The 27,918-nt window shown below is 35.2% G+C and overlaps 2 protein-coding genes across 2 annotated transcripts; one reads left to right on the top strand and one right to left on the bottom strand.

Annotated features, from left to right (window-relative positions):
* Positions 1-9,457: 9,457 nt before the first annotated feature.
* LOC126845396 (testis-specific serine/threonine-protein kinase 4-like) lies at positions 9,458-16,096 on the bottom strand. Its single transcript, XM_050584049.1, has 5 exons — positions 15,995-16,096; positions 15,704-15,885; positions 15,452-15,601; positions 14,287-14,563; positions 9,458-9,565 (listed from the first exon to the last, which is right to left on the bottom strand). The coding sequence occupies exons 1-5, from the start codon at positions 16,094-16,096 to the stop codon at positions 9,458-9,460; spliced, it is 819 nt and encodes a 272-aa protein (XP_050440006.1).
* Positions 16,097-18,636: 2,540 nt separating this feature from the next.
* LOC126845395 (laminin subunit beta-1-like) lies at positions 18,637-27,118 on the top strand. The gene is given in 2 exon segments (XM_050584048.1): positions 18,637-18,669; positions 22,106-27,118. Coding segments are annotated over 2 exon segments (5,046 nt in total).
* The last annotated feature ends 800 nt before the right edge of the window (positions 27,119-27,918 follow it).

Here is a 27,918-nt window from a genome sequence, read left to right as displayed (position 1 = left end):
TCCCCAAGAAAAAAAAGAAAATAAGACAAAATCAAATATCTTAGTCTAAAGTTAGTCAAATATCTTGCTCTAAACACTCAATTAATTCAATTAAGTGCAATAAGTGCAACTAATTGGTTATAAAATAATCATTTATTTATTAAGGAAAATATTTTGAGTTAATCAAACTAGGTCAACCGCCAAATTGTACACAAAACTTGCGACGTCGTATCGTATAAAATTAATAATATCAATGTTAACGCAAATTTTAATTATATAAATAAACATATTATAATATAATATTTACAAAAAAAAAGTACGAATGAATTGGCAAATGCTGTTGGTCAACTCTGAGAAGTTATAATTGAATAGTTTTATACTTTTATAGCGTTCAATGTACATATGCATAGTATTTTTAAAAAAATCTTCATTTAAATTTAAACTAAAGTTGTAGGGTTGCCGAGATCACAAGTTGTATTCGAATCAAGCAAATGCAAAAAACCATGTTTGTTTGAGTAAATAAGACAATTTAATTTCCTGTCTATCTTCTGATCACTTATTTCAAATGATACTTGTTATAATCAGACTCACTTGGTTGTATGGGCAACATGACAGAAACCATAATTGTACCAATTGTGATAGCTACGAGAAATACGACCATACAATAAGAGATTAAATTACAGGTTACTCCAGGCAATATATATTTCTTTAACATTTCCATTTTTTTATTGTATATTTTACCATTGAAGAAATCATTGAAATATTAAAAAATAAAAATAAACCTAACACACTTCGACAAAATTTCATTATAATAAATTTATATCTTTCTTGTAACCATAGAAAACATTATAAAGAGTGATGGCGGTCAAGTATTTTCAAGCAAGTTTCCATTTTTTTTAAATTTGTATCAATACATACTAAGTATAAATCACTTATTTATTCAAACCAGAAATTTGAAACAACATTATAGAATGCATGAGTAGTCCAGTCGACAGGTTTGAAAAAGTGGGGTTAGGTGGAAAAAGGTCCGAAGTTAATGAAACTGGGATGTTGTTCAGGGATGGTTAATTAAAATTTTCTTAAGTTTTGGAACTCGAGGACCCTGTGCTAAAAGTGGGAGAGGGGAAAACTGAAAAATGTTCGACCTTTTTCCGGTTTATCCTCAATAACTTTTTTCCCTTACGTCAAAAGGCAAAATCATAGTTTTTTGTAGAGCGTTACATTTCCTACAATTTTATCCATTCAAACATGTTTGTATCTTTACTCGTTATCGAGATATGGCGCTTCAAAAATAAGGTCATTTTTTAAATTTTGCTAAAAAATGCAGAAGTCCACCTTATTTGTTCTGTTATACGCGAATTATGATGAAATCTTGTTGTAATTACGGTTCCTGGTTAAAATAATCAACTTTTGCCACTCCTCCCCACCCCCCATTAAATATGCCTGGTAAGTCCTCGTTCAATTCAGTTGCGGGGGCGCTTTCGCAGGAGTGGCCTGTGCAGTGCTTGCACATTGCTGAGCACTGGAGGCCTGCTTTCTTGCAGCTGCAAGCTCCGGTGCTACAACCTTAGCTGCACTTACTGGAAACAATCTGGAGGATGTCATCCGGCAGATAGAGTTATCATTCTCTTATAGGCGTAATTAGGGTCAATTTTTTGAGGGTGCTGGGGGTCACATAAGAAATAAATATAACAAAATAAATTTAGGGTAAAAAGATCAAGATCTTTTTTTGATTTTTTTAAATATAAAATACAACTTACGTCTTGCTGTTTATGCGTAGTTCGTATTTTATCCATCGTTTAGTTGGAGGGTCGGTGACACGTTTAAGTTAAAAAAATTTTTTATACAACTTGTAACACTTACGCCCCGCAATCTCGCGCCTACCGAATTATTAGAAATTTGGACTACGCGCTCCGTAGAACGGATCAATTGCAGGTGTCGATAGAGAGCGCGCAGCATATCGCTGTATTGAAAGTGATAAATCAATAAGGACATTATTATCGATTAGGGTAGTGCATAGTTGACTAAATTAATAAAATAGATTAAAGGTGTGTCGACCATAATTAAACGCCTATTGCATTAGCCACAAGTAACAATTAACGATCTTATATAATGTGGCTAATATTAGCCATATGGGCATTACTACATATATAGGAGTGGACGGCACAGTACAAATCATCAATCGGTTTAGACAACTATTTAGTGGTCATAGCTAGCCGATAACGTCCCCCCGGACTTCCTAGCCATACGCCGCCGGGAAGAGGAGGAATACGAAGAGGAGTTGAGCCCAGCTGTTACACCAGTCGAACCCGCCGCCGTCGTTGGAAATTGTACCGCCTGCCGCACATTGTGTCGTCCCAGCCGTAATAAAGTATAGGTAGTATTATCCTAATCCCTTAGCCTTAAGCCTTAGTATACTTGTCTATGCCTTAAGCTACTGTGTTTTTTTTATCACGATCTAGACGCCGGTCCGACCGTGATCTCATTCCCGATACATACGTAAATACTACATACTTCAATATCATTATTATTATTTTTATTATTATTCTCTATTTAGAAAGAAATCTACGTTACCCTTCAATAAAATCAATTATTACCATAGCAAACTTTGCATTTATTATTTATTTAAAATTAGTTTAATAAACCTTTCCCCTTAAAAGCGATGCAAGGTAAACTCTTAAACCCCAAAAGAGGGTTAAGCGTTACAAACTATTACATTTTACCGTTTTGAGTTGGAATGAATATTTTATTTGGCAGTTAGTTCTACCTCGTATTAAGTGATAGTTGGTTTTATTTTTTGTTATATTTAAAATAATAACAAAATAATTATTGATCGTGATTATTTTTTCGAATATTCACTTGAAATATAATTACCTAACGTATGAAATCACCAGGTGCAAAAGGTCGTACGTCCAATTTCAGCCAAAATCGATATTTTGCCATTTTATTGTTGTTCACTGGTCATTCATTTTTGTATACAATCTTAAAGTTTCAAAATATAGTATGTCCTATTACATTTTTAATGAGCTACACGATTGTATATTTTAGTAGAAGTTAAGTATTCAAGTGATAATTAATTTACAACTACAATATGATTTAACACAGTACCTACTATAATTAAACATTAAAATACACAGTACAATAATTAACAGCCTTTTAATATTACACTTTCATTTCTATAATATTTGTCCACTATTGAACAGAAGGTTATATTACATTTTTGACTTATGAAATTTACAGATTCCATCACCCAAATACAAAAAAATTATTATAATCAATAATTTTTAAATTTATAATTAAAAGTCGTAATAGAGAAAGCTTTTATAATAACGTATTTCTATAAAATAAACTATTCCAAATTTTACCTATTAAAAAAGTTACAGTGGGCACAGACACAAAAAAGCTCTCATTAATGTAAAACCAAATGTTTCTCAACTCCGCATCAAAGTTCAAAAATTTGTATGGATTTTTGTGTAATAGACTTTAAATCTGGTCAAACTATATTATATTTTCAGGGTTGCTGATTTCAAATTTGATATCAGTTTTCAATTTTACGAGGCCAAAAAAAGTTAAGAAAACTATGAAACCTAATAAAATAACTCTAAATAGGTGTCCATAAAAATATTGATATGGCTTGATAATTGTTTTCGAAGTTATATGGTAAAACTTACAAAATCTTTTAAAACAGCTTTTTGGCAATTAAAAATAATGTTATTAGTTAGTTATAATGATAGACCTGAGCCCCTCCCCTTCTCCGTCTCCACTGTGCCCCTACTTCACTCCACTGACTTACTCGTGTAAAATTACTTTCAGATACACTTTTTGATGCGAATCTGTGGACACTGCACCTCACTTTAATACTTTCTTACTGTGTTGTTAGTTTGGGCTGTACTGATTTGAACTTACCATCCACAGATTCTTAAAGACCTGTGTACATCCCGTCTCTACAGTGCCCCACTGTACTGGCTTTTTTATTTTTCTCTTAAACTTTATTCTTTAGGTTTGATGGAGATTCTTAACTATTCAAATAAATAACAAAAATGTGTTAACTTTAAATTTAAATCATTGATTTTGTTTTTTAACAGCTAAAAATATAATATCTTATAGCTTTAAACATATGGCTGCTAAGAGCTGTATCGACTATAGTTGTTGTAAACAAATATTCTATTGAATTTATTTTTTTTTAATGATCAAATGAATATAATATAAATTATAATAATGGTAATATTGACAGTAATTATTGTTCTTTTGGCAGTAGCTAACTGTTCTCTTGGATATATAGGATGCCAAATTAATGATGAAGATACATATACAGGTATACCACATAATATAGAAAATCTTATAGGCTCCAAATTATGTAATACAGTTGTGCTTTGAACGCTGTATATGCTAACGGTTTGTTTTTAATAATACATTGTATACTACTTCCAACTGATATGTATTGTATTAAATGTATCAAACAAAATCAATGAACATAATTCAACGCATAAATTATGTTAGTTACTTCTAAATAGGTATTGTATCGTTCGAATTCATTTTTATAAATGTTTAAATGTCTTTAGATGCTGTCTGGGTATTCCCTAAGAACGATCTCATTGATAACGAACGCAGTGTTTATCCAAAAGCCCCCGTCGTTTGGAACAATCGCATTTCCTTCGAAAAGTTGAGCAAAAGTTTTAAGAAAAGAAAATCCATCAATTCTAATCCACAGATTCGTGTGGTATTTTGATTCACTACACGCTGGAAACAAATTTTATCACCAATTCATGGATTTTTTCAGTTGCATCGACAGCACCATTAAAGATTTATAAATCCACGTCGATAAGATAGTTACTCAACGAGCCGTTGTATTGATAAAATGTTTACTCCTCAAATGTCCTTTCAAATATCTGTTTACTAGCACTCTAGTGGTGGTTAACACAAGTCTTAATTTCCCGCCAACTTTTGGTGTAGTTTAAATATTATTTTCGATTACTTATTATTGTTGGAAAATCGTCAATGTTTCATGTATTAATTACAATAATAAAGTGTTGTGTTAATTATTTACATTATTTTAATTTTAATAATTATAACTATTTATTTATTTTATTATAATTTGAGTTATTGTAAGTATCTTTCATTTACCCATACCTTTTATATTATATATTATACCTTATATATTAGTTGAATAATATCTTTGATTCAAAAATTATTTAAATTGAAAATAATACCATGAAGCTGTAGTAAACCCACGTATTGCACATGTGTCCCTTGTATTCACACTATGTTATGTAATTCCAAAACCTGTTTGTCTAGATACTAAGTGTGTTTATGTAAAACCTAACCATAATTATTTAGCTATAAGTAAGACGCAATAACTCTACTCTACATACGAGGAATTTGATTTTACTTTTTGCAAACATAGCCGGAGTCTCCTTTTCTGTCCCGAAATAAATCCATTGCATCCTAGGAATGCCAGGCTCATTTGTGAAGTGTCACTGCTACAAGAACCTAAAGAAGTACCGGACAGCTGTAATGAGATTCATTTTCAGTTAGCCACTACAATTTTCTACAAACTCAAGCTCAAGAATGCTTGGTTATATGCTACCAACGGGGAACACATTTTTATAGCATGCGACAACGAAGAAGAGTCCGAAAATCATTTGTTGGACAACGTGGGATTATTTACGTTAAACGAAACTTGCAGAGCTTTCGCCACACGTGATATTCTCATACCAAGCAAAATAGAATCGCCAGAAAACTATAAAGATTGTGTTCCAAGGTCCATTCTAAAAGAAATGGGAAACTCATCAACAAGCAACATGGAAACTAACATACTGGAATCGAAACATTTAAGAACAAAACAGATGTCGGACCTACATGCCGTGGCCATTCCCAGTAAGAAATTGCAAGCTGACACAAGACAGCAATGAGAGTCGCTGTTTTAACAAAGGTACAAAAACGGCATGATGTCCTACTATATGTCACCAGCGTCATCGCGGTGGTGGTACTCGTAGCGGGCATTGTGGACTTCATAAAAGGCAAGTCAAGGTACATACTTTCCAAGTGCCGGTCACAAGAAGAAGAGGGCTCTCCACAGCCGCTATTTCAACTTCAGGCGACGGCCCCTTCTGATACAGTGTCCGACGTACTGTTGTCAACCCATATGGACAGGTCTGAGCATTCCACTTCTATAATATATCCCAAACTAAAAACCAATTTCTAACTTACTCCGGGGACGTTTATCTTATGGGAGAGGAACGTAGTAAACCCACGTGTGTTCCTATAAGGGCATGTCCTCCTTGCGTCTATGCATTGTTAGAGTGGCGGTGTCGTGCAGTCAGTAGTCGATTACCGACCGATCATTGTACTACTCAGTTTTTATTATTATATGAACTTCAAATTTATTAAATACTTATTATATTACTAATGTATTGGATTACTTATTATAATATTAACCAATTACTCTATGATACTTTTCTTTTAATTATTATATATATATTACAGTTAACTAAAAGGTGTTCAACTTCATTCAACAAAACCTACTCCTAGTTTTCCGTTACAAACGTTGGTCGTTTACAGTGTTTTGCACACGGTTATTCGACAGGTGTACTATAAAGCTTATACAAATTAACAGGTAAATTAATTGACATAGTCGAAATTTAGCATGTACAGACATAAGTTTCGTTGAAGCTTTACACTAGGTAGTACGTTTAGCAATTTTGCATAAATTTATTTTTTAATAATATTCATTATTAAAGTTATAATTAACTGTATAATAAATATTAACTTGTAAGTTTTTTTTAAAAAAACATACTTTAATTTAGTTAACTATAAAAGTATGAACAGTGAACACATGGCATAATGTTATAATAATATAACAAATCACAACTATGCTGTAAGCTTCCATTTTACTATTTAGACAAAGATTGCCATACCCATCTTCAAGTTTTTTTAGTATAATACAATTAATCATTTTAAGAAAATGCGTGATTTCGTAATTAACACTACAACAATCATTATTCTATATATTTTCATGTATAAATATATACAGTTTCGCTTAATGAATCTGTGAAATGAACTAAAGCGATTGAACTACATAAAAGTTTTTTTCAAACAAACACTATAATAGTTTTTATAAACGTCGCATAAATTAATATTTTATAATTTACACTATTATTTAAAATTGACCGGCGTTGTAAATGAAATAATAATTGAAATGTACAGTAGTCGGGTTACAAAAATCTAATATTGATAATGATTGAAATGTTTGTGATAAAAATTAATTTATCCATGGAAATTCATGGAGTATAACATTATCAGACTCAAAATGGTAGCGGTTCGACCCGGCAACGCTACAGTTGGTTCACAGCGGCCGCCGTCTCAGATTGTCGGTTTATCAGTATAAAAAAAAATACACATTTTTATGAATTTTGCAGCGTCGTGACTTGTCGTTTGTCATTTGTTAAATAGTAATAGTAACTATTAAGTTCGCGTGTATCTCTGTACACACTTCGTAACTTTAAAAATAATAATTTGCGTTCGTCTTTTGTGTGTTAACGAGAGGTTTTTCGATTAGACGATTTACCGGTGTTGTACTTGACGAATTGATCGTAATTGATGTTGTAATATTGGAAACGTAGAACGGCCAAAGTGTCGTTTGTGCTATTATTATAATGTTCATGGCCGCAGTGCCGTTCTAAATATTTTCGAGTGTGTTTAGGGTTTCACCGTTTGGCGTACACTCACGGCGGCTTGGCCGGACACAGTTTCTCGTTTCTGTGTACCGATTATATATTTTGTATTACTTATGAACTTGACCGGAGTATAAAATGGTCGTTTTTTGGTTTGAGTTGTGGAAAGTTACACAACGGGGTATTATGAAGTATGTGTTACTTTGTTGGTCAAATAGTTTTTAACATAAAAACCAATTAGTTTATACAACAAAAAACACTGTTGTTAACAAGTACACGTCTGCGCAATAATATATTTTGTAATTTACAAAAACTGGTAGAGCGTTTATTGATACATCTGTAAATATATATAACCACTCGTGTAGAGATTTTAAAATTATTCTTTTAATTATATAAAGAGCCTGCGACGGGTGATGTTAGGGAGGCTCACAGAAATGTGATTCCCCTAACACACGTTGTTTTAATCGAATGTTACTTTAGTAAGTAGACCGGTATTTTAGCCCTTTTTATTTTCCTGCATCTAAATTAACTATTGAAATAACAAATTAAAAAAAAAAAAAATATATATATATATATATAGATATTACTTACAAATGAATGAACTTAGTAAAATTGTATTCATTAATAAAGTAAATATGTTTTTTTTTTTAATATAAATTAAAATCCTTAGATGCTCCGCCAAAGACTAGGGCTCGACCCTAAGGTTGGTGAACCTTTTTTTGTAATTGCCAGTAAGGTCGGTTGTTTCTCCGCCGGAACACATACCATTTACCTTACACTGGCTTAAAATGACATGAAGCAAATAAATCATATGCTCATATCATAAATTATATACATTAATATTACAAAAATTGTAGTGAAGGTAATTTCTATTTATTTGCCTGAGCAGATAAAAAACATTTAAGATAATGCTAAAAGCTTTTCAGTTTTTAGTATAACAATAGTCAATAGTTATAATAGAAAACTATTTATTCAAATTGTTTCATGTTTAAAAGTATGTAATTATCTTAAAAATATTTAGTCATTATATTGGAGATAAAACCTAAGGTTTTTTGGGCCAAATGCACTAATAACCATTAACAAATTAACGGGAAATCTCTTATTGAGCTCAACATTTATTTTATCTATAATAGGCAGATAAATGTTAATTTTTAAATCAGTTTTAGAATCTAAAATTGTATTTTCTAAATTACCTTCAGCTAAATATTTTTCTAATTGTTTAAAAGTAGGTACCTTGTCTAGTATTGGTCGTAGTCTTTGTAAAACAGTTTTAAAATTTCGGCCGCCATTTCTCTAGGCACACGAAATACATATTCCTGATTACAGAAGTCGCATACTCCTTGAGGGTTAATCCAGTTGCTCTTGTTGCCTAACCTAACCTCACTTCTCCAGCTTCATTTTGTTCAAGATGGACTAGCTTTCCCATGGCACCATAAAATACTATGGCAACTAAAATGCCTTACTAGAACAATAAAAGAAAACTAATTATTAAATCACAATTATTTAAATAAGCAGTTACTATCTTATAGTAGATTGAGACCCTATGTCTGACTAGTTAATACTATGACAATATGATTACGACCCTAATATATTTTGTATTCACAATGTTTAAAATACAAATGTATAATAAATTCAATAATTTAAGGGGCCAAATTCTCTATGAATTGTTTTAGGCCAGATATTATGAAAACACTAAAATATTAGCTAGAAACTTGATATGTTTACTAGCCACTTTAGATACATAAAAATGTATCCCGTGGTGTTGCGGACTCGTACGCAAGCTGTTAAAATATAATATGTAATACCTATGTGAAAACCTTTAATGGCTTAAGTTGAATGTCAGTTTCCTCGTTGGGTTCTTGGTCAGCTTCTACATCAGTTTCCATGTCAGATGGTTCTTTAATTTTTTTGTTCTAATAATTCACAAATAGTACACCGATAACACATAGAAATACAGAACTTATATTTATAGATGTAAAATATAATAATATAGTGATGTAAAATTCAACAGTCTCACAGAACGAAGAACGACAAACTGCTGGCCAGGGTTGAGGGCTGCTAAAACAAAAATACTAAAAACACAAATCAATGCGGTTAACAAAAATGAGATGTACGTGGCACTTTTATTTACATAGTGTGTGTGTGTGGTTCTTATAGATGTTGTAAAACCGATGGGGACGGTCAAACTTGCACGGTATCGGCCTCAACAGCCTCCGTGATAGCCGACCGTTACCTGCAATAATCTTTTTTTTTTCGTACCCTCTGTAAATACATTTTACTTCAATAATTTTGATTAATGATTAAAAAACAAATAATTGTTATATTATGACTTTTTATGTTAACAAATTTTTGACTACAGATTTTTGAGGAAATTCTATATGCTATAACCCCATTCTAGATATACCATTGGCCTAAATTTCATACATAAACCACTAAAACTTTGCATGAAAAAACGAAAGAAAGAAAAAAATTCCACCACTTCCAGGAGAAAGGGTGTACGATAATTGTTTAGGTTGTCAACGTTTGTCGGTAGCACGATGTATTAAAGAATATTCTGTACAAATTTGCAACTAATTGGACTGTTTAGAAAAAAAATATAGAGCGCTGTAATTATAAGTTGAAAAAAGCTGCTATACGAAGAAATTGGTTCAGTGGCTTAAAAGATATCGTTAGTACAGACACAAAATATAAAAACATCATTGTAAATACAATACCTTCTCAGCTATCTCATCGAAGCTAATAACATGTTAATGTTAGATTAAAGTTTTGGAAAAATAAATAAATTGTTTATACAACTTATAGAATGATTCAAAAACTGGTTAATTAACTGACTCGACAGATCTTTACATTAGTTTGTTGTTTAATTTTAGAAACTAGTAAACTAATGTTCAAACTATAATGACAGTACAGTGGAAAAAGCAGCTAACAGTAAATAAACATAAAATATAATAATATATGCTCTTTATTATTGGATGAAAAATAAGTTATTCAGATTTAAATTCTAATAATGCTCATAAATATATATTGCACGTATTGCATATTACAATGACGCTATTTTATTTATTTCCTAAGTGTGCATTATATTAAATACAATGCGGCGTGCCAGTCAGTGGTAACTGTTTTATGACTGGAAAATTCAATAATATATATACATAAATATTTATGTATATTTCATGTCTAATCAGTGTTTCTTTCAAAAAATTTTCTCCGGGGGGGTCTTTATATTACATTTAAAAATAATTATCTCTGTTATTATGATTGTGAACAATATAATAAAATACACAAAATTTCATAGTTTAACATACACACATAGTATTATAATATATAAATGTTATTTTTAAAAACACAATTAAATTAAATATACATAAACAAAATAGCCAATAAACCTTATTTTTAGTTCTACATTTTCAAAGGAACCGAATTCGGCGATTTTTTTTAGCTGCATACAAATCTACCATTTTGTCCAAGAAATCTTCTGTTGGAACTTCAGGCCCTTCAATACTAATCAACATGCTATACTTTAAAGTTCCCGGTAGCATTTTTTTTCTTGTCTCCGTAAGAACTCTGTTCATTGTACTGAACGATCTTTCAACCGAAGCTGTCGTAACAGGAATGACAAGAAGAATTTCACAAAGGTGTTGTAACTCGGTATATCCCATATCAGCTTCCATGATTTTATTCAATGGACTTTCATGTGCCTTGTATATACCACTATGAAGCATAGTTTTTATAAAAAAAATTAAATGACTTCATGTCCACCAGTACAGCTTCCGCATTAAGCATTGGAAAATAACCACAAATTTTTTTTAATTCAATACAAATTTTTGTATATCAATAAAACACTGGAAGCTCTCAAAGTGACTAGCAAATGTCACAATATCAATAGATTTGACGTTGAATCTGTTTTCAATTCTCTGATTACACTTTCACAATACTCCTTCATTTTTTTCAATGTTGTTTTTGCATCTTCATCAGCAGTCAAATTTATGGGTACTTAAAATTTAAAAATATACTGAAATAGAAATAAACCATTTGAAGCGCACAGCAGGAAAGAACGGTAGTAGTCCATTTATGAAATTTTTTTTTTCAATATATTCCATTAATTTGTTTTATTTATATTACTAGATTGTTTAAATAAATACATTTTTTATTAGAATAGCACTTAATGTGAATTTTTTTGTTCTTATGTAAGAGAGAGAAGAATTCACGAACTTTGTTTTTGCTATACTCTAAAATTTTCATAAATAGACTACTACCGTTCTTCCCCTGTGCCCTTCATTTTGTTGAGTAATAATCTATAACATACCTAAAGGTTGGAGTTATTGCAGTAGATAGATACTTGTCAATTAATTAAAATTAAAAAAAAAATACAATTATAATTTGATTTTCTATTGTTTAGTACAAATTGCAATCAGATACACAAACACAATACCTAGTCAACACACTTCACCGTTAAAAAGATATGCCTGAAAGAAACACTGTGTCTAATATAAAAAATCCAGTACTGTGGGGACGGGGAGATCACAGGCCTACAAGTATTATTACAACTTAATGTGATGAAATCACCTTCAAATAAAGGCTTCGATGCAAATCTGTGGATAGTAAGTTCAACTCGGTACAGTCGAAACCAAGCACAGTATAAACCAGTACAGTAAGAAACAGTAATACCAAATAACTCATTGTAATATATTATTTTTTATTTATTACATAATATATTATAATAAAATGGCATTCTGGCAATTTATAATATTATAAATTAGACAGTATATTTGTATCTCGACGGATCTCGTTTGTTTAAAACTCTGAAGTCTTAGGTTTTGTCCACTGTTTTTTGTACTTTTTCCGCATCCAAGAATTGGTTCTGACTTCCTCTAAGGTCAATCGGTGTTCCAAAGGTACGAATATCTGCATCAAAAGTTTTTTGCACTTTTTCGACACTTTTGGCTTCACTGGGAACTGAACTCCACGTTCAATATCCTTGTAGACAAACAAAACAAAAAAACGTTAAACATGCATTAATTCCAAGTACTATAATAAAAATACTTTTAAGAAAATATTATAATATTTATTAAAATGTTACATATAAAATTATTGTGGCATAAAATAGTTGGAATGTGAAGCCTATACAACTGGTAAGTGGTAAATAACGCTTAATATTTTGCTAGTGCTGAATTTCATGAACTGACAATAACATATTAATCTACATAACAAGTAGAGTTCTGACTGGAGTAGCTAAGTTTTAAACTTTCTATTATAGTTACATAAAAATAATATGAAAAAAAACTCGTTAAAATAAAATAAAAATATAGATTTTTAGGAAAACTGACACAGTTTAGATGTTTCATTATTATTATTGACCTTATTTATTAAAGAGTTAAGTGTATTGTTAGAGTTAGGGGCGTTAAGAGGGCGTCGCACCGCCCATTTTTAAGGAGTAAAGTATAGGCAATTTTTTACAAAATATTATTTAAAGGTTATACTGTGATGTGTAATTATGAGTTCAATAACTAGGACTCTATTTTGGTAGTTAATTTATTTTTTGGACTTTCACAGCATCCTTGGAAGCGATTTAAAAATGTTTTTTCATCTCTACTTGTTTAAGCAGACTGAAAATAACTCGCTTAATTTTGGATTTGGAGTAAAAGCACCGATTATGAAATTAAAAGAGAACAATATTTCGGAGGGCAATACATAGTTTAGAAATAACGACTATTTTAACATTTTTTAATGACTGTAACTTTTCAAATATTTAATTTTTTTAAAAAACGCACCGTCTTGCCCTCCGGAATATTGTTCTCTTTTAATTGTATAATGGGTGCTTTTACTCTAAAACCAAAATCAAGCGAGTTATTTTCAGTCCGCTTAAACATGTTTTTACCACTGAACATCACCGGTGCGACGCCCTCTTAATACTTATTGAGGATAAGAAATTAAGAGATTTGATCATATAATTTTATTAAAGGGCACATTAATATAAATCATTTTTTCTCATGCTATTTTTTTCTTAAGACAGTTCTAATAACAGATTTTCTGTAAAGTAGACACTTTTTCGCGGTTTCTTTTCATCGGACGATTGTCGCCCAGCAAACGGAGCGCCCGTGACCGGCGACAGTGAGCGCTAACACACTGCCACCTTACCTACTAGGCCACTCCTCCTTCTGAAAAGGAACCGCCATTCCCCTCTGGCGGTGGACTGATGACCAGTTCCAAAGAGTGAATTCGTCAAGAAACCATCTCATGATGGCTGCGTTGGGCCTTCATGGTCCGTTAAGCTACATAGTGATGATTTTTTTCTCGCGAAAAGGGATAACTTGGTACAGTAATTAATACTTGTTTTTAATAAACAAAACCACGTGATAATAAATCGTCATAAAAAATTCTTGTTCGCAATAATAAATTAATAAAATATAATAAACTTCGTAGCTTGAAATCACTAGCATATCCTGTACATACCATAGAATAACCAATACATAACATAATCTTGTATTTTTATATTAAGCTGTATAATATAGTTTACTGTGAATTTAGTAGTATTCCTCCTGATTAAATGTATAAAAAATATGTTCATTTTATTGGGAACACTTTTACGATACTTAGTAAATATTATTGTACGATATTTTTGTGGAGATCTTACTTGTATTTCGATATTGGGATTATCGTCCCGGAATGGTAACTGTCCGTAAAGCATGGCGTACATGACTACCGAGGCGGCCCACAGGTCAGACATGTTCTGTCGATGGGGCAGACCTCGCAAGAGCTCTGGTGACGAATATGCAAAACTACCGCAAAACGTAGAGCTTTTTATGAATTGTTTGTTCGAGTCCAACATCTTATCCCTGGCCAAGCCGAAGTCCACTAGTTTAACGTTCTGACCCAAATCGTCCAACATGACGTTTTCGCATTTTATGTCTCTAAAAGGATATATTATTCCTTAATCTATTTTAAGTGGCCTCGTAGTTGTATTACTAAATATTTCATCCCTGGTTTCTTTGTGCACACACCTTCTCATTTTGTTCTTTCATGTGTTTTCTGCTATTGGCCCAACTCATAAAAATCTATTCTATATTCATTCTTTTCTGCAAACGTCCATTTCGTCATTTTATTTTACACTACAACCTTTTTTTCGCCATTATTAAACACTCACTTCTATACGTCATAGCTAGCTTTACTATAATTTCGAGTTTATGTAGTGACCCCCATATGGAATGTTCTAGATACACCGGCGACAGTATAAAAGCTAACATTACCGCTGTTATCAGTTCGCACATTCATTCATCTCACTCAATGTAAATATTCGATGCAAAAATATCAAGAAAAGCCTTCAAATTTTCTTTCACTTTATTTTCCACATTCTAGTCGTACGCCTGTTGCCTCTTCCACTTCACTTGACCGATTTTTAACACTTTTTAATGTTTCCTCATTCTTCTTATTTTGTAGCTAAATAAGAGCTTAAAGGCCCTTTGACGCAACCACCCCACCTCTCTGTCTTCTACTGCCATCTGCTGCTTTTTCGTCATTTTATGTTTAGTTGCGAATTGCTCTTGACTATTCACCAACCATTCTCCCAGAGGCTCCTTATGTCAGTGATCAATTATCAAGCGTCTTAAAAGGGCCATGGGATCGCTATTTATGCTCTACCCAACTTAAACATTTGTCCTCATCCGTCGCCACAATGCCTTCCTCAATACTAAACTTGAATTCTACGTACTCAGCTGTACTAGATCTAATTAATCCTGAGTCATTATTTCCCACCGTCTCCTAATAATCTAGTTGAATCCAATACGTGTATACGTGTATACCTGTGAACTATTCCACGTTTGTGTATGTACGACAACGCGTCCAAAATCTGACCAAACCATTTTCGCGCTGTATCCTCCGACACGTTGATTTCACGCCTTAGTAAGTCCAATAAACTTCCCTTGCCCATGTATTCCATGACGATACATACCCTATAATGCAACACGTGTGCAAAATAAATGATCGTTAATATTATTACCTAATTCTAATACGGTTGGTTGGTTATCGAGGGGGATATTCTTGGCCGCGTTCACCTGGTCGTGGTCTCGATGGCTTCGTAGTATCTGACAATGTTCGGATGTTTCAATCCTTTGACCGTGTACACTTCCCGTTTGATCATTGCCGTTGTCCGGTCGTCTTTGTTGTACAGGTCGCAGTTTTTCTTGGACAATACTTTGATGGCCACCTTCTGGTTTCTTTTGGTGCATATTGCTAACTAGATATTCAGGACAGGTAACTACTCTAGTATGAATTTGCGATAAATTCCGTGAGAACACTTATATTTTCAGGGCAAAACGCATGTTAGCTACGCGTGGGGTCTTTACCTTGACTTTCGCGAACGTGCCCTCGCCAATTGTCTCTCTGAGCAAATACCCGCGTCGTTCCAACACCGACACTGTGTTGATATTATCCGAGTTCTTTTTCATTATAATTTATTCAGGAATTTTTTTAAATGTGTACGTTAAATAATAAAATTAAACATTGGGTAATTTTGCGTTCGGTCGTCAAATCGTTTATTTACAAACACTGCGTCTAATCACATAGCATACCTACCTGTACATATTTGTAAGCAACATTTGAAATCTGTATGTAACTGTAGTTACAGTATGTTTATTTTTTACCACCGTCGCGTCGCGCCGTCGTAATCTATATTTATATAATATATAAATCCTAAATATAAATGTCAATTTGTCCGGACTAATCTTCGAAACGGATAAACCGATATTAGTGTGATTTTCACAGGCAGGTAGAGGACTTTGCAAGGAGCGATCTAAACTTCTTATTATCACAGAAATGTTTATTTGCAAATTAAAAACATATTGAATCTAAACATACCTATATGCATACATATTACATACATTTCAATAAAATAATTGTTTATCCTGGCTAATCTTCCAAACATGTGAACCAACTTTGACAGGATTTTCACAGGCATAGAGTGATCTAGGCTACTTTTAATCCCGGTAAAATGTAGTACTCAAATTTTCAGTCATACAACATATATGTGTACAGTGGCGTATTCAGATATTTTTTTTAGGGGGGGGGGGGTTAAAAAAATGTAACTTTAAATTATTTTATTTTTATGAGTATGGGCTAAAAGCCCAATGGTTACATTACAAAAATATAACTCATGTGTAAATAAAGTTTTAACATATAAATGATTACAAATAAAGGACATATTTAAAAATAATTAAAACGGTATGACTAATATATTTGAAGAAGAAAAAGATAGATCTAAATTGGCATTCCGCATTAGGTTCATTAGAAGCACAGTTAGTGGTGAATAAAGGACTATAGAATGTATAGTTATTATGAGAAGAAAAAGAAGAAACTTTAAAACTAATGCGACTAAGGAGAAAAAGTGAGTAAATTTTACATGAGAGTAATAGAAATTCTTTAATAAGTTATTAAGAAAATTTATATTCGCTTGGAGTCATCTATCGGCTAGTGAGGACAATTGCTAAGGAAAAACAACCGGACAATAATCATGGGGCATGTGATCAATTTTTAATATAAACCTGGCAAAATAAAAAAAAATACGCTGAACACGCTCTAAAAGATATCTGTGATGGATAGTGTTTGGGTCTCATAAGACCGATGCATGTTCCAGGAAAGAACGTTCTAGGGCACAGTATAATGACTTAATTAGTGTAACTAATTTAAACTGAGCACAAACGCGTTTAACAAAGTCGAGAATTTTTAGCGCCTTACAGCAAGACGATTCTACATGCGAATAAAATGTTGATTTCGAATACAAAAAATACGCCTAATTCAGTGTCCGTGTTTTCTGCGCGTTCAAGCTTAGAACCACAGTTATTATAATCAAAGATAATCGAATGACGAGATCTATAGAACGACATGTACTGCATTTTTTAATGTTGAGTGATAATCCCATGGTCGAAGCCCATAGAACATTTGCTTCAAGATCATCATTCAATTGTTTGCAATCATCAATAGAACTGACTTTTATAAAAAGTTTCAAGTCGTCAGCGAACAATAGAAAATCACATCAACGTACAACACCTTTAATGCTGTTAATAAAAAGTGAAAAAAGCATAGAAGAGAGGTCCCTTGTGGAACGCCAGAAGGGACGTCGGTAACATTAGAACGTATTCCATGAACTTTTACAAGTTGCTTTCTATTTGATAAGTACGACCTAAACCAAGACAATAACTGCTCACCAAATCCAACGTTGTTCAAGACGCATATTAGAGATTTGAGGTTCACTGTATCAAAGGCCATCGAGAAGTCTAAATAAATAACATCTACCTGAGCACGGTCAAAAAATGCAACCATTATGTATTTCGAAAAAAATATGTCGCATGTCAACGTAGAACGTCCAGGACGGAAGCCATGTTGTTCGTCACATGTTTTATAAAAAATACCAAAAAAACAATTGGAGTGACTTTACTTTATTTATTAATATACAATCATCTCCAACAATAATATGGAACAAAATAAACTCAATAAAAGTAAATCAAGGAGAAGTTGAACTAGGTTCTCTTGTCTTTGATTGTTTGTTTAATCGTTTAAATAAATATGCCCTTAGGAAAAACTTGTAGTATATGAGAATATAAATATTTAAAAGTTTAAAATGAAAAATTTGGTGATTAATTTTTTTGAGGGAAACATTAATAATAAAGTCTCTAATTTGAAGGGATTGCAAATAGTTATTTCTGCCACTATTCCACTCACACGCAGTATAGAAATATATACTGATTTTTATCAAGCAGTAATTGCGAAAAGTAAATTCTACTTTCTATTTCAATAAAAGTATTGAACAGAAGTATTGAAATAGCGGTAAAATGTTACTAAATACAGTGTAGCCGAATTACAAATCCAAACAATATTAGATTAACACTAAATAGCTGTTACAAAGCGTTTGTTTTGTAATAATTGTAATATTCTAACCTAACCGTTCCATTCAAAACTTTATACTATTCGTTGGTAAGACCTATTTTAGAATATGGGAGTATCATTTGGAATCCCTCACAAGTTGGTTCGATAGAACTGCTAGAGCGGGTTCAAATTACTATTTATAATTCAAAACAATACAATTTAATAATAACAGTAACGTTGTACCTAACACTCATCAATTTAACTTTAACTTAGATTCCCTAACTATAAGACGGCGGTACTTTAATGCATACTTTATGTACAAGCTATTAAATGGTCTCACCTCTTGTCCAGAACTTTTAAGTCTCGTCCCAATCCATATTCCTCAATACTTTTCCCGTTCCTGTCCAACTTTTTCAATATCGTCTCATAGAACTACTTTCGGCTTTAATACTCCTCTAAATAGAATGGCTATTGAAAGTAATAAATTAACTTCTTTTGATTTTTTTAAACCCGATAGTCCGGCATCACTGAAAAGCTTCTAAAAATAATAACTGTTATTTGAAAATTGTTAACTTTGCTATAAAACACTTTATATTCTAATTTTGTCTTGTTAGTATAAATTCGATTGTTTATTTTATGCTGTAATAATGTATGTTCTCTTTTCTATCTTGTAATTTAATTTATCACTATAATTAATTATTTAATTACTGTATTTGAGCCTTGGCGTAAAATCAATAAAAAAAAAAAAATAACATTTATGAATTGTGATTGTAATATTAATAATTATTCTTATATCGACAGTATACTGTTAACTGTTTTGTGCGTTGAGGTTGATCCATCAGCCGCGCAGCGTAATGCGGACTATTTTTTTAAGAGATGGTGTATTTATATGATTTGATACAATTATAATGGGGATAATTTTTTTATAAATAATTATGATAATTGTATAAAAATATTTTTTGTAATATTACCTTGTTTTTACGCATTTTGCGAATGACGTTTTTATTATGCTACATTGATGGCGGAGAAAAAAAATTAGATCGTATTCGTAATTATCCATTACGTTTTTAATAAAAACATAGTATTGAAAGAAAATCATATAGTCATAACTCGTCAAGTATGTACAACATTAATTATTAAAATTATTAATATTAAAAAATGAACACGATTATAAAAAAATTTTTATTAAAAATTATTACTCTGATTCTGAATGTGAAGATTCGTCTGTTATGGTGAGAACACAGGGTTCTAAATTATCAATTATGTTGTCCACTCGCCACATTTTATCTTCCTCTCGATTGCGTGCTTAATACAATTTTTCCAATTCTGGCTGTGCCATAACATCGTCGACTTTAAAAGTTGTATTGTGCTGTTTCACATACCCTTTTACCATTGCCCCGTCAATTCAATGGGGTTGAATTTGCAATGGTAGGGCGGTAGCCAAAGTACATATTATCGACGAAATATAACGTATATCTAGATCTGATTTCACGAACCTTTACTAGTAGTTGTGCTTTTATCATTGGTCTATTTATGGTTATGCCTTTTGAAGTTAACCACGTCAAAATTTCATCTTTTTTCCAAGCGGATGTTGGTATTTTTTCGGGATTTACCGAATGATAAGGGGCGTTGTCCATAACAATACTTAAATTTGGGTCGAGACGTGGGATGATGGACTCAAACCATTCACGGAAGTTATCCTCATTCATTTCGTCATGGTAATCTGAACTGTCTAAGAATCCTTTGTCCGACCCAATGTGCAGAATAATCAACCGCTTCCCCTTACCAGTTAGGTTCTTTGCTCCGGTTGTCAAACCTCTGTTGAACGCATCGTGTTTTGATTTTATTGTTTAATCAACCCACAATTGATCGACACAGTCACCGGCGTTTAACCACGTTTCGTCGAGATAATAAATAGAACGTTCTTCTTTTCGATATTTCCGAATATCATATAAGTAGTTATGACGCCATACGAGTAAGTCTTCTCTTTCTGTAAGTACACTGCACCTTTTTCTTTTAGTAAAGACGAAGTACAATTTTTTTATAGCCAAATATAGCGAGGTTAGTTTGAAAGTAGGAAGGCCGGAACATCGTTGACTACTTGCAGGATCTTGCCGATCGTGGGCAATTCCTTCCTTAACCAAAAGTCATGTACTTTTTGTCGTAGCGCATTCCTGTCCAAATCATCCATTCGGTCGAACAAACATTTCTTAGTGCGTGACTTATTAGGGGATGCTATATTATGCTATTGGTCTATAGGACGGTGTATCTTAGGTCTTCCTACGTTCAAGTTTATTTAGAAATCCCAAAACCATGTATAATTTGCACTGTAATGTGATGAAGCCTAAGTATGGTCGGAATATTAGATTATGTTATTTTGATATAGATTCATAATTCTACGACATTATTACAGATAAATCACAATTGTCGTGCCGCGTTCGGTATAAACACTAATCATTTGACTGTATTAACGTTTCAACATACAGTTTTTAAAAAGAGCTATCGATATTTTTTAACACACTAAAAAAACATTTAGAGTTATATTTTTGACGTGTAGTTCCACAGAAATAGGAAAATAGTTTTTAAAAAATAATACTAATAAAAGCGGGGATTCGATGTTCAAATAAAGAGGGCGGGGCCCGTTTAACTGTTTGAAACACCAAAACACAAGAGTAAAACGAATGTTCGTTAACGTATTTTGTACCGAGGACGATCGGCTCGAAAAATGCATTGAAATGTTGTACCAGAGACAATGAAACATTCTTAGCTCATTCCCTAAAAAAAACATTTTTTTTAAATTTATGCATATACATTTTATTTTTAAAAAACCTAAAAATTCAATACTCACTTGATAACCAAACTCATTTGTTGTTTTGAATCAATATAATCATTTACCAAATGTGAGGTGGTAAATTTCGACGATCGGTTCGAAAAATGCATTGGAATGTTTTACCAGAGACTATGAAACATTCTTAACTCATTCCCTAAAAAAACATTTTTTTAGTTTATGCATATACATTTTATTTTTAAAAAACCTAAAAATTCAATACTTACTTGATAACCAAACTCATGTGTTGTTTTGAATCAATATAATCTTATACCAATTGTGAGGTGGTAAACTTCGACGATCAGGTCGAAAAATGCATTGAAATGTTGCACCAGAGACAATGATACGTTCTTAGCTCTTTCCCTAAAAAAATATTTTTATAGTTTATGCATATACATTTAATTTTTAAACAAACCTAAAAATTTAATACTCACTCGATTACCAAACTTTTGTGTTGTTTTAAATCAATATAATAGTTTACCAAATGTGAAATGGTAAATTTCGACGATCGGGTCAAAAAATGCATTGAAATGTTGTACCGGAGACAATGATACGTTCTTAGCTCTTTCCTTAAAAAAACATATTTTTAGTTAATACGTATGAATTTAATTATTAAACAAACCTAAAAATGTAATACTCACTCGATTACTAAACTTTTGTGTTGTTTTAAATCAATATAATAATTTACCAAATGTGAGATGGTAAATTTCGACGATCGGGTCGAAAAATGCATTGAAATGTTGTACCGGAGACATTGATACGTTCTTAGCTCTTTCCCTCGTCACAACCGAACACCAAGTTTCCGCTTAGCCATAGAATTGAAAATATCGTCCATACGGGCGGCACCTCCAATCAATGGTGGCAGTCACAAAACGGCGTCGAAAACGTCACCATTCAGCTAAACCTGGAAGCCGAGTTTCATTTTACCCATTTGATCATCACGTTCAAGACATTTCGACCGGCTATCATGCTGGTAGAGAGGTCGTACGATTTCGGTAACACGTGGCAAGTGTATCGGTATTTTGCCTATGACTGCGATTCAGTGTTTCCAAGCGTGCCCAAGGAATCGCCGCGAAACCTCACAGAAGTGGTGTGCGACCAAAGGTATTCGACGGTGATACCGTCCACCAACGGGGAGGTGATTCTGAGAGTCTTGCCACCTAACCTGCATCATATGTACGACGACCCGTACTCGTCCGAGGTGCAAAACCTGCTTAAGATGACCAACTTGAGGATAAACTTCACCAAACTACATACACTCGGCGACGACTTACTGGACAGTCGTGACGAAATATTGGAAAAATATTACTACGCCATCAGCGAGATGGTTGTGCGAGGATCGTGTTCGTGTTACGGACACGCTTCCCGGTGTTTGCCACAAGACGGCACTATCAGCAAACCGGACATGGTGCACGGCCAGTGCGAGTGTACGCACAACACCAAAGGGCTCAATTGCGAGGCTTGCGAAGACTTCTTCAACGACTTCCCGTGGAAACCCGCAATCGGCCGACAGACGAACGCTTGCCGAAGGTGTAATTGTAACAACCACGCCACCAGTTGTCATCACGATCCGGCTGTTTTCGAAATGACCGGACGCACCAGCGGAGGTGTGTGCGACGGATGTACAGACAACACTATGGGCCGGAACTGCGAACAGTGCAAGCAATATTTTTACCAGGATCCCACGAAACCGTTTACGGACCGCGACGTCTGTCTGCCGTGCGACTGCGATCCCAGCGGTTCGTTAGACGACGGTATATGCGACTCCAAGACCGATCCTGTTAATGGACTGGAATCCGGACGCTGTCAATGCAAGACCAACGTGGAAGGCAGACGATGTGACGTCTGCAAAAACGGATTTTGGGCTTTTAGCGAACAAAACCCCGACGGGTGCCAAGCTTGCACTTGCAATACCCAAGGAACCATAGACAATCAGGGATGCGATAAAGTGACGGGAGAATGTACGTGCAAACGAAACGTCATCGGTAGGGATTGCAATCAGTGTATGCCAGGTCATTGGGGATTGTCCGAAGGCCAAGACGGATGCAAGCCCTGCGACTGTGACATCGGTGGAGCATATGATAACATGTGTGACGTGATCACTGGACAGTGCAAGTGTCGACCGCACTTGACTGGACGTACATGTAGTTCTCCAGAACAGAATTTCTTTGTCGGTCCTGTGGACATACTAGTCAGCGAAGCCGAACTGGCCAACTGCACTGACAACTGCCAAGTGCACATCCGAGAACCGTTCAGAGACGGCAGGGATAACACGTGGACCGGTACGGGTTTCATGAAAATCTACGACGATGCCGAGTTGATTTTTGACGTGAAAAATGTGCCGTTGACGACCAACTACGAGATTGTTCTGAGATACGAACCCCAAGTACCATATGATTGGGACAACGTTAGGGTAACGGTAGAACGTCCGGAGCCTTTAGAACCGAACGGGACGTGTGCCATTTACGAGCAAAACTACAATGCTGGAGACATCAGGGACGTAGTGTTGTCGCCAGCTTCTCAGGTGGTCATAGCGTCGCCACCGGTGTGTTTAGAAGCCACAAAAGACTACAAGATCCGGATAAACTTCCAGAGGACCAACAACAAGACACAGAATCCGTCGGCTTCGATACTGGTGGATTCGCTGGTGCTGATACCGCACGTGGAAGCCATACCGTTCTTCGAAGGTACTCCGGCCAATGAGCAGCGATTAGCTGAGTATAAACACTATAGATGTAATGAAGCATACTACACGGTTCTTAGGGGACGCATACCCGACGTTTGCCAGAAATTCCATTATAGTGTCGGCTTTTACTACTTGAATGGAGCTTTCTCGTGTCAATGTGATCCAACCGGATCTCTCAGTACTATCTGCGATTCACTCGGAGGCCAGTGCCCGTGCAAACCTAACGTGGTCGGCAGGAAATGCGACCGTTGTGCGCCAGGAACTTATGGTTTCAATCCTGAAGGTTGCAAGGCGTGTGACTGCAACAGTGTCGGAGCATTGGATAATCTGTGTGACGTGGTAACTGGACAGTGCAAGTGTCGGGCGTAGACCTACGGCAGAGAATGTGATCAATGCGAACCTGGATCATGGAATTATCCCAACTGCCAGCGGTGTATGTGCCACGGCCACACCGATGTGTGCGACTCTCACACTGGAACGTGTTTGAACTGTCAAGGGTTCACAGAAGGAACAAACTGCGACAGATGCATCAAAGGGTACTATGGAGATCCACGATTGGGTGTTGACATACCATGCAGGCCATGTCCGTGTCCTGGTACAGCGGAATCGGGTCACTCGTACGCTCAACAGTGTGCTCTCGATCCGAAGACCCAGGACGTTTACTGCGAGTGCCAGGAAGGTTACAAAGGTGCTAGGTGTGATGTCTGCGACGAAAACTATTACGGCAACCCCGAGGTTCCCGGCGGATCTTGTAAGCAATGCAGCTGTAACAATAACGTGGACATCACCAGACCGGGCAATTGCGACCCTCATACCGGCAAGTGTTTGCAGTGTCTGTTCGACACGGAAGGAGAGAACGGCGACGTATGCAAGACAGGTTTTTACGGTGACGCCATCCACCAGACTTGCAGAGAGTGCGTATGTGACTTCTTGGGATCTCAATCCTCCGTGTGCAACCATACTACCGGCCAGTGTCCGTGTCTGAACAACGTGATAGGACTTTCGTGTGACCAATGCAAACCGGACCATTGGAAAATAGCCAGCGGAACGGGATGCGAACCTTGCAACTGCGACCCGGTAGGATCGCTGTCTGAGAAGTGCAATCAATTCGATGGACAGTGTCAGTGTAAGCCAGGTTTTGGCGGTACTCAGTGTAACCAGTGCCAGACCAACTACTGGGGTGACCCCAACAAGGAGTGTTACCCTTGCGAATGTAACCCGGAAGGGTCGGCCACCCAACAGTGTAACCAAACCACCGGCTTCTGTAACTGTGTGCTGGGCATAGGCGGCGAGAAATGCGACATTTGCGCTAGAGGATACTTGGGGACGGCACCAAACTGCAGCCCGTGCGGAGAGTGTTTCGAAAACTGGGACCAGACACAAAAGACCCTGATCGAACAAACCGACAACGTCATCAAGTCGGCTTCGGAAATAAAGGCCACCGGAGCATCGGGCGCCTACACCGTAGAGTTTGAGAACATGGAAAAGAAGATAACGGACGTGAAAAATATTCTACACTCTACCACTAAGAGCTCGATTGACCTGCAAACGTTGAACGAAGTTATCGATCAGCTCAGAGTCAACCAGACCACAATGGACCAGCTGAATGCCGTTACCAAGACATTGGATAACACTACGCAAAAAGTGCTCTTGGCAAATCTGACGTTGGAAAATCTCAAGGCTAAAACGATGGCACTGAAAGAAACTGCGCTTAACCTAAAACAAAACTCAACGAAACTACAAGAGCGCAACGTTGAAGGTGCGTTAAACTTAACCAAGGACGCTTTTGATAGGGTTCGAATGTTGAAAAACAAAGAAAACCTTCAAGACGGTCTTCTGGCTGATGCTGAACGTCAGTGCAAGAGAACCGAGGCGTTCTTCGGCCGTAACGTGAACACCTTCAATCAGGGAATCAAGGACAATGAACGCACGTTGGAGAGACTGAGTCAAGAGATGAACGATTTCAACAAATCAATTCCGATATTGAATCATCAAATATGCGCCAGAGAAACCGAGGGATGCGATACAGTGTGTGGAGGCGCAGGTTGCGGTTTTTGTGGCGGTATAGATTGCGAGGAAGGTGCCATGACCAAAGCCGATAGTGCCTACAGTTACGCCAAAAAAGCAGAAAAAGAGGCTAAAGCTGAAGAACTTTACAGGGGTCTTTCACAAGCCAACCAGGAAATTAATTCTGTGCTTGCCAACTCTAAGAGCGTTGGCGACTTGGCCAACACCACAAAAATTCAGTCTCAAAACATACTCAACGAGAGTTATTCACTGATCGATAGGCACGACAAGTTCTTGCATCCCACGGACGGAGTCCAGGCTACGGACGTGGCTACCAAAGTGGACGAGATCTTGCGCATAAATATTCAACTAAAACCAGAACAACTGAGTCAATTGTTCGATGACATTAACAAAACCCTGTCCACGCCCAAGAACATCGACAAAATCATCGCAGACACGAAGGGCGATTTGCATTTAGCCAAAGCGTTAAACGAGGACGCCGAGAGTAAACAGATGGACGCCAAAAACATTCTGCAAGTAGCCGAACGGGTGGAAATAGCTCTTGCCGAAACGCAAGAAATTCAAAAAAACGTAGAAGACGGGATAGTAGTCACCAACAAAAACATAATGGACGCTACTGAAAGCCTGAACAATATAAAATCCGACTCGGCGAACGCTCAAGTAAACGTGCAAAAAGCCATGGACGATATTGTGTCGATCGAAGGTAAACTCAAAACCCTACAGACTGGCTTCTTGAAGAACAGTCTCGACGCTACCAATGTCAGATCGGAAGCGAAGAATCTCACCATTGAAGTGGACGAGACTGAAAAAAAAGCGGACCAGCTGTTGGCTGACTACAAAAACGCAAACAACACACTTGAAAATCGCGTTAAGAATTCAAAAACCACCAGGAACAATTCTCAGTACTTGCTAGAACGAGCCAGTCAGCTGTCGGCTAACACTACTTTGAAATTGAAGGAACTCGGAGATGCTGAGAAAATGTTCGAGGAACAAGAAAAATTGATTTTAATACTCATCAATAATCCTACCGACTGCGCCAATTGTCGTGGCCGTAGACGTTCGGAGTAATTAAACCCTAAGTAATAATTAAAATAACAACACTTGTTTACGTTAGTCACCGTTTATTCTATTACGCTATAGTACTACACGACAATAATAATACTATTGATGCCCGGCGGTCCGGTGACGGCCGTATTTATGTTATCGGCGGCGGTCAACATTGCTGATAAGCTGCGCCGGGGTTTTGCTTAATGGGCAATTAGGGAAGCACGGCCCGGCCGGGTATTGTCATCGCGGTCCGGGTAATAGTCCAGACCGCGGTGATGGCAATACCCGACCGTGTCAAATACTCACTTAATAACCAAACTGATGTGTTGTTTTAAATCAATATATTCTTTTACCAATTGTGAGATGGTAAATTTCGACGATCGGGTCGAAAAATGCATTGAAATGTTGTACCAGAGACAATGATACGTTTTTAGCTCTTTCCCTAAAAAAATATTTTTATAGTTTATGCATATACATTTTATTTTTAAACAAACCTAAAAATGTAATACTCACTCGATTACTAAACTTTTGTGTTGTTTTGAATCAATATAATCATTTACCAAATGTCATATGGTAAATTTCAACGATCTGGTAAAAAATTCATTAAAATGTTGTACCGGAGACAATGATACGTTCTTAGCTCTTTCTCTAAAAAAAACATTTATTTAGTTTATGCATATACAATTTATTTTTAAACAAACCTAAAAATTTAATAATCACTCGATTACCAAACTTTTGTGTTATTTTGAATCAATATAATCATTTACCAAATGTGAGATGGTAAATTTCGTCGATCGGGTCGTAAAATGCATTAAAATGTT

This window comes from Adelges cooleyi, unplaced genomic scaffold (genome assembly GCF_023614345.1).
Source record: "Adelges cooleyi isolate 19-005CV unplaced genomic scaffold, UGA_ACOO_1.1 ACOO_flye_CR_arks_rails_tigmint_CR_PRNA_784, whole genome shotgun sequence".
In the NCBI taxonomy this organism is placed as follows: Eukaryota; Metazoa; Arthropoda; class Insecta; order Hemiptera; family Adelgidae; genus Adelges; species Adelges cooleyi.
This window is presented reverse-complemented; position numbering and strand designations above follow the sequence as displayed.

Bases quoted from the DNA above. Each gene is read 5' to 3' on its own strand.
- LOC126845396 (XM_050584049.1), bottom strand. From the start codon at position 16,096: ATGAAAAAGAACTCGGATAATATCAACACAGTGTCGGTGTTGGAACGA. The intron at 15,602-15,703 runs GTGAACGCGGCC...GTTGCATTATAG, and splicing joins GCCATCGAGACCACGACCAG to GGTATGTATCGTCATGGAAT. The intron at 9,566-14,286 runs GTAAGATCTCCA...GTGAATTATTAG, and splicing joins ATCCCAATATCGAAATACAA to AACAAAAAAATTAAAGAACC.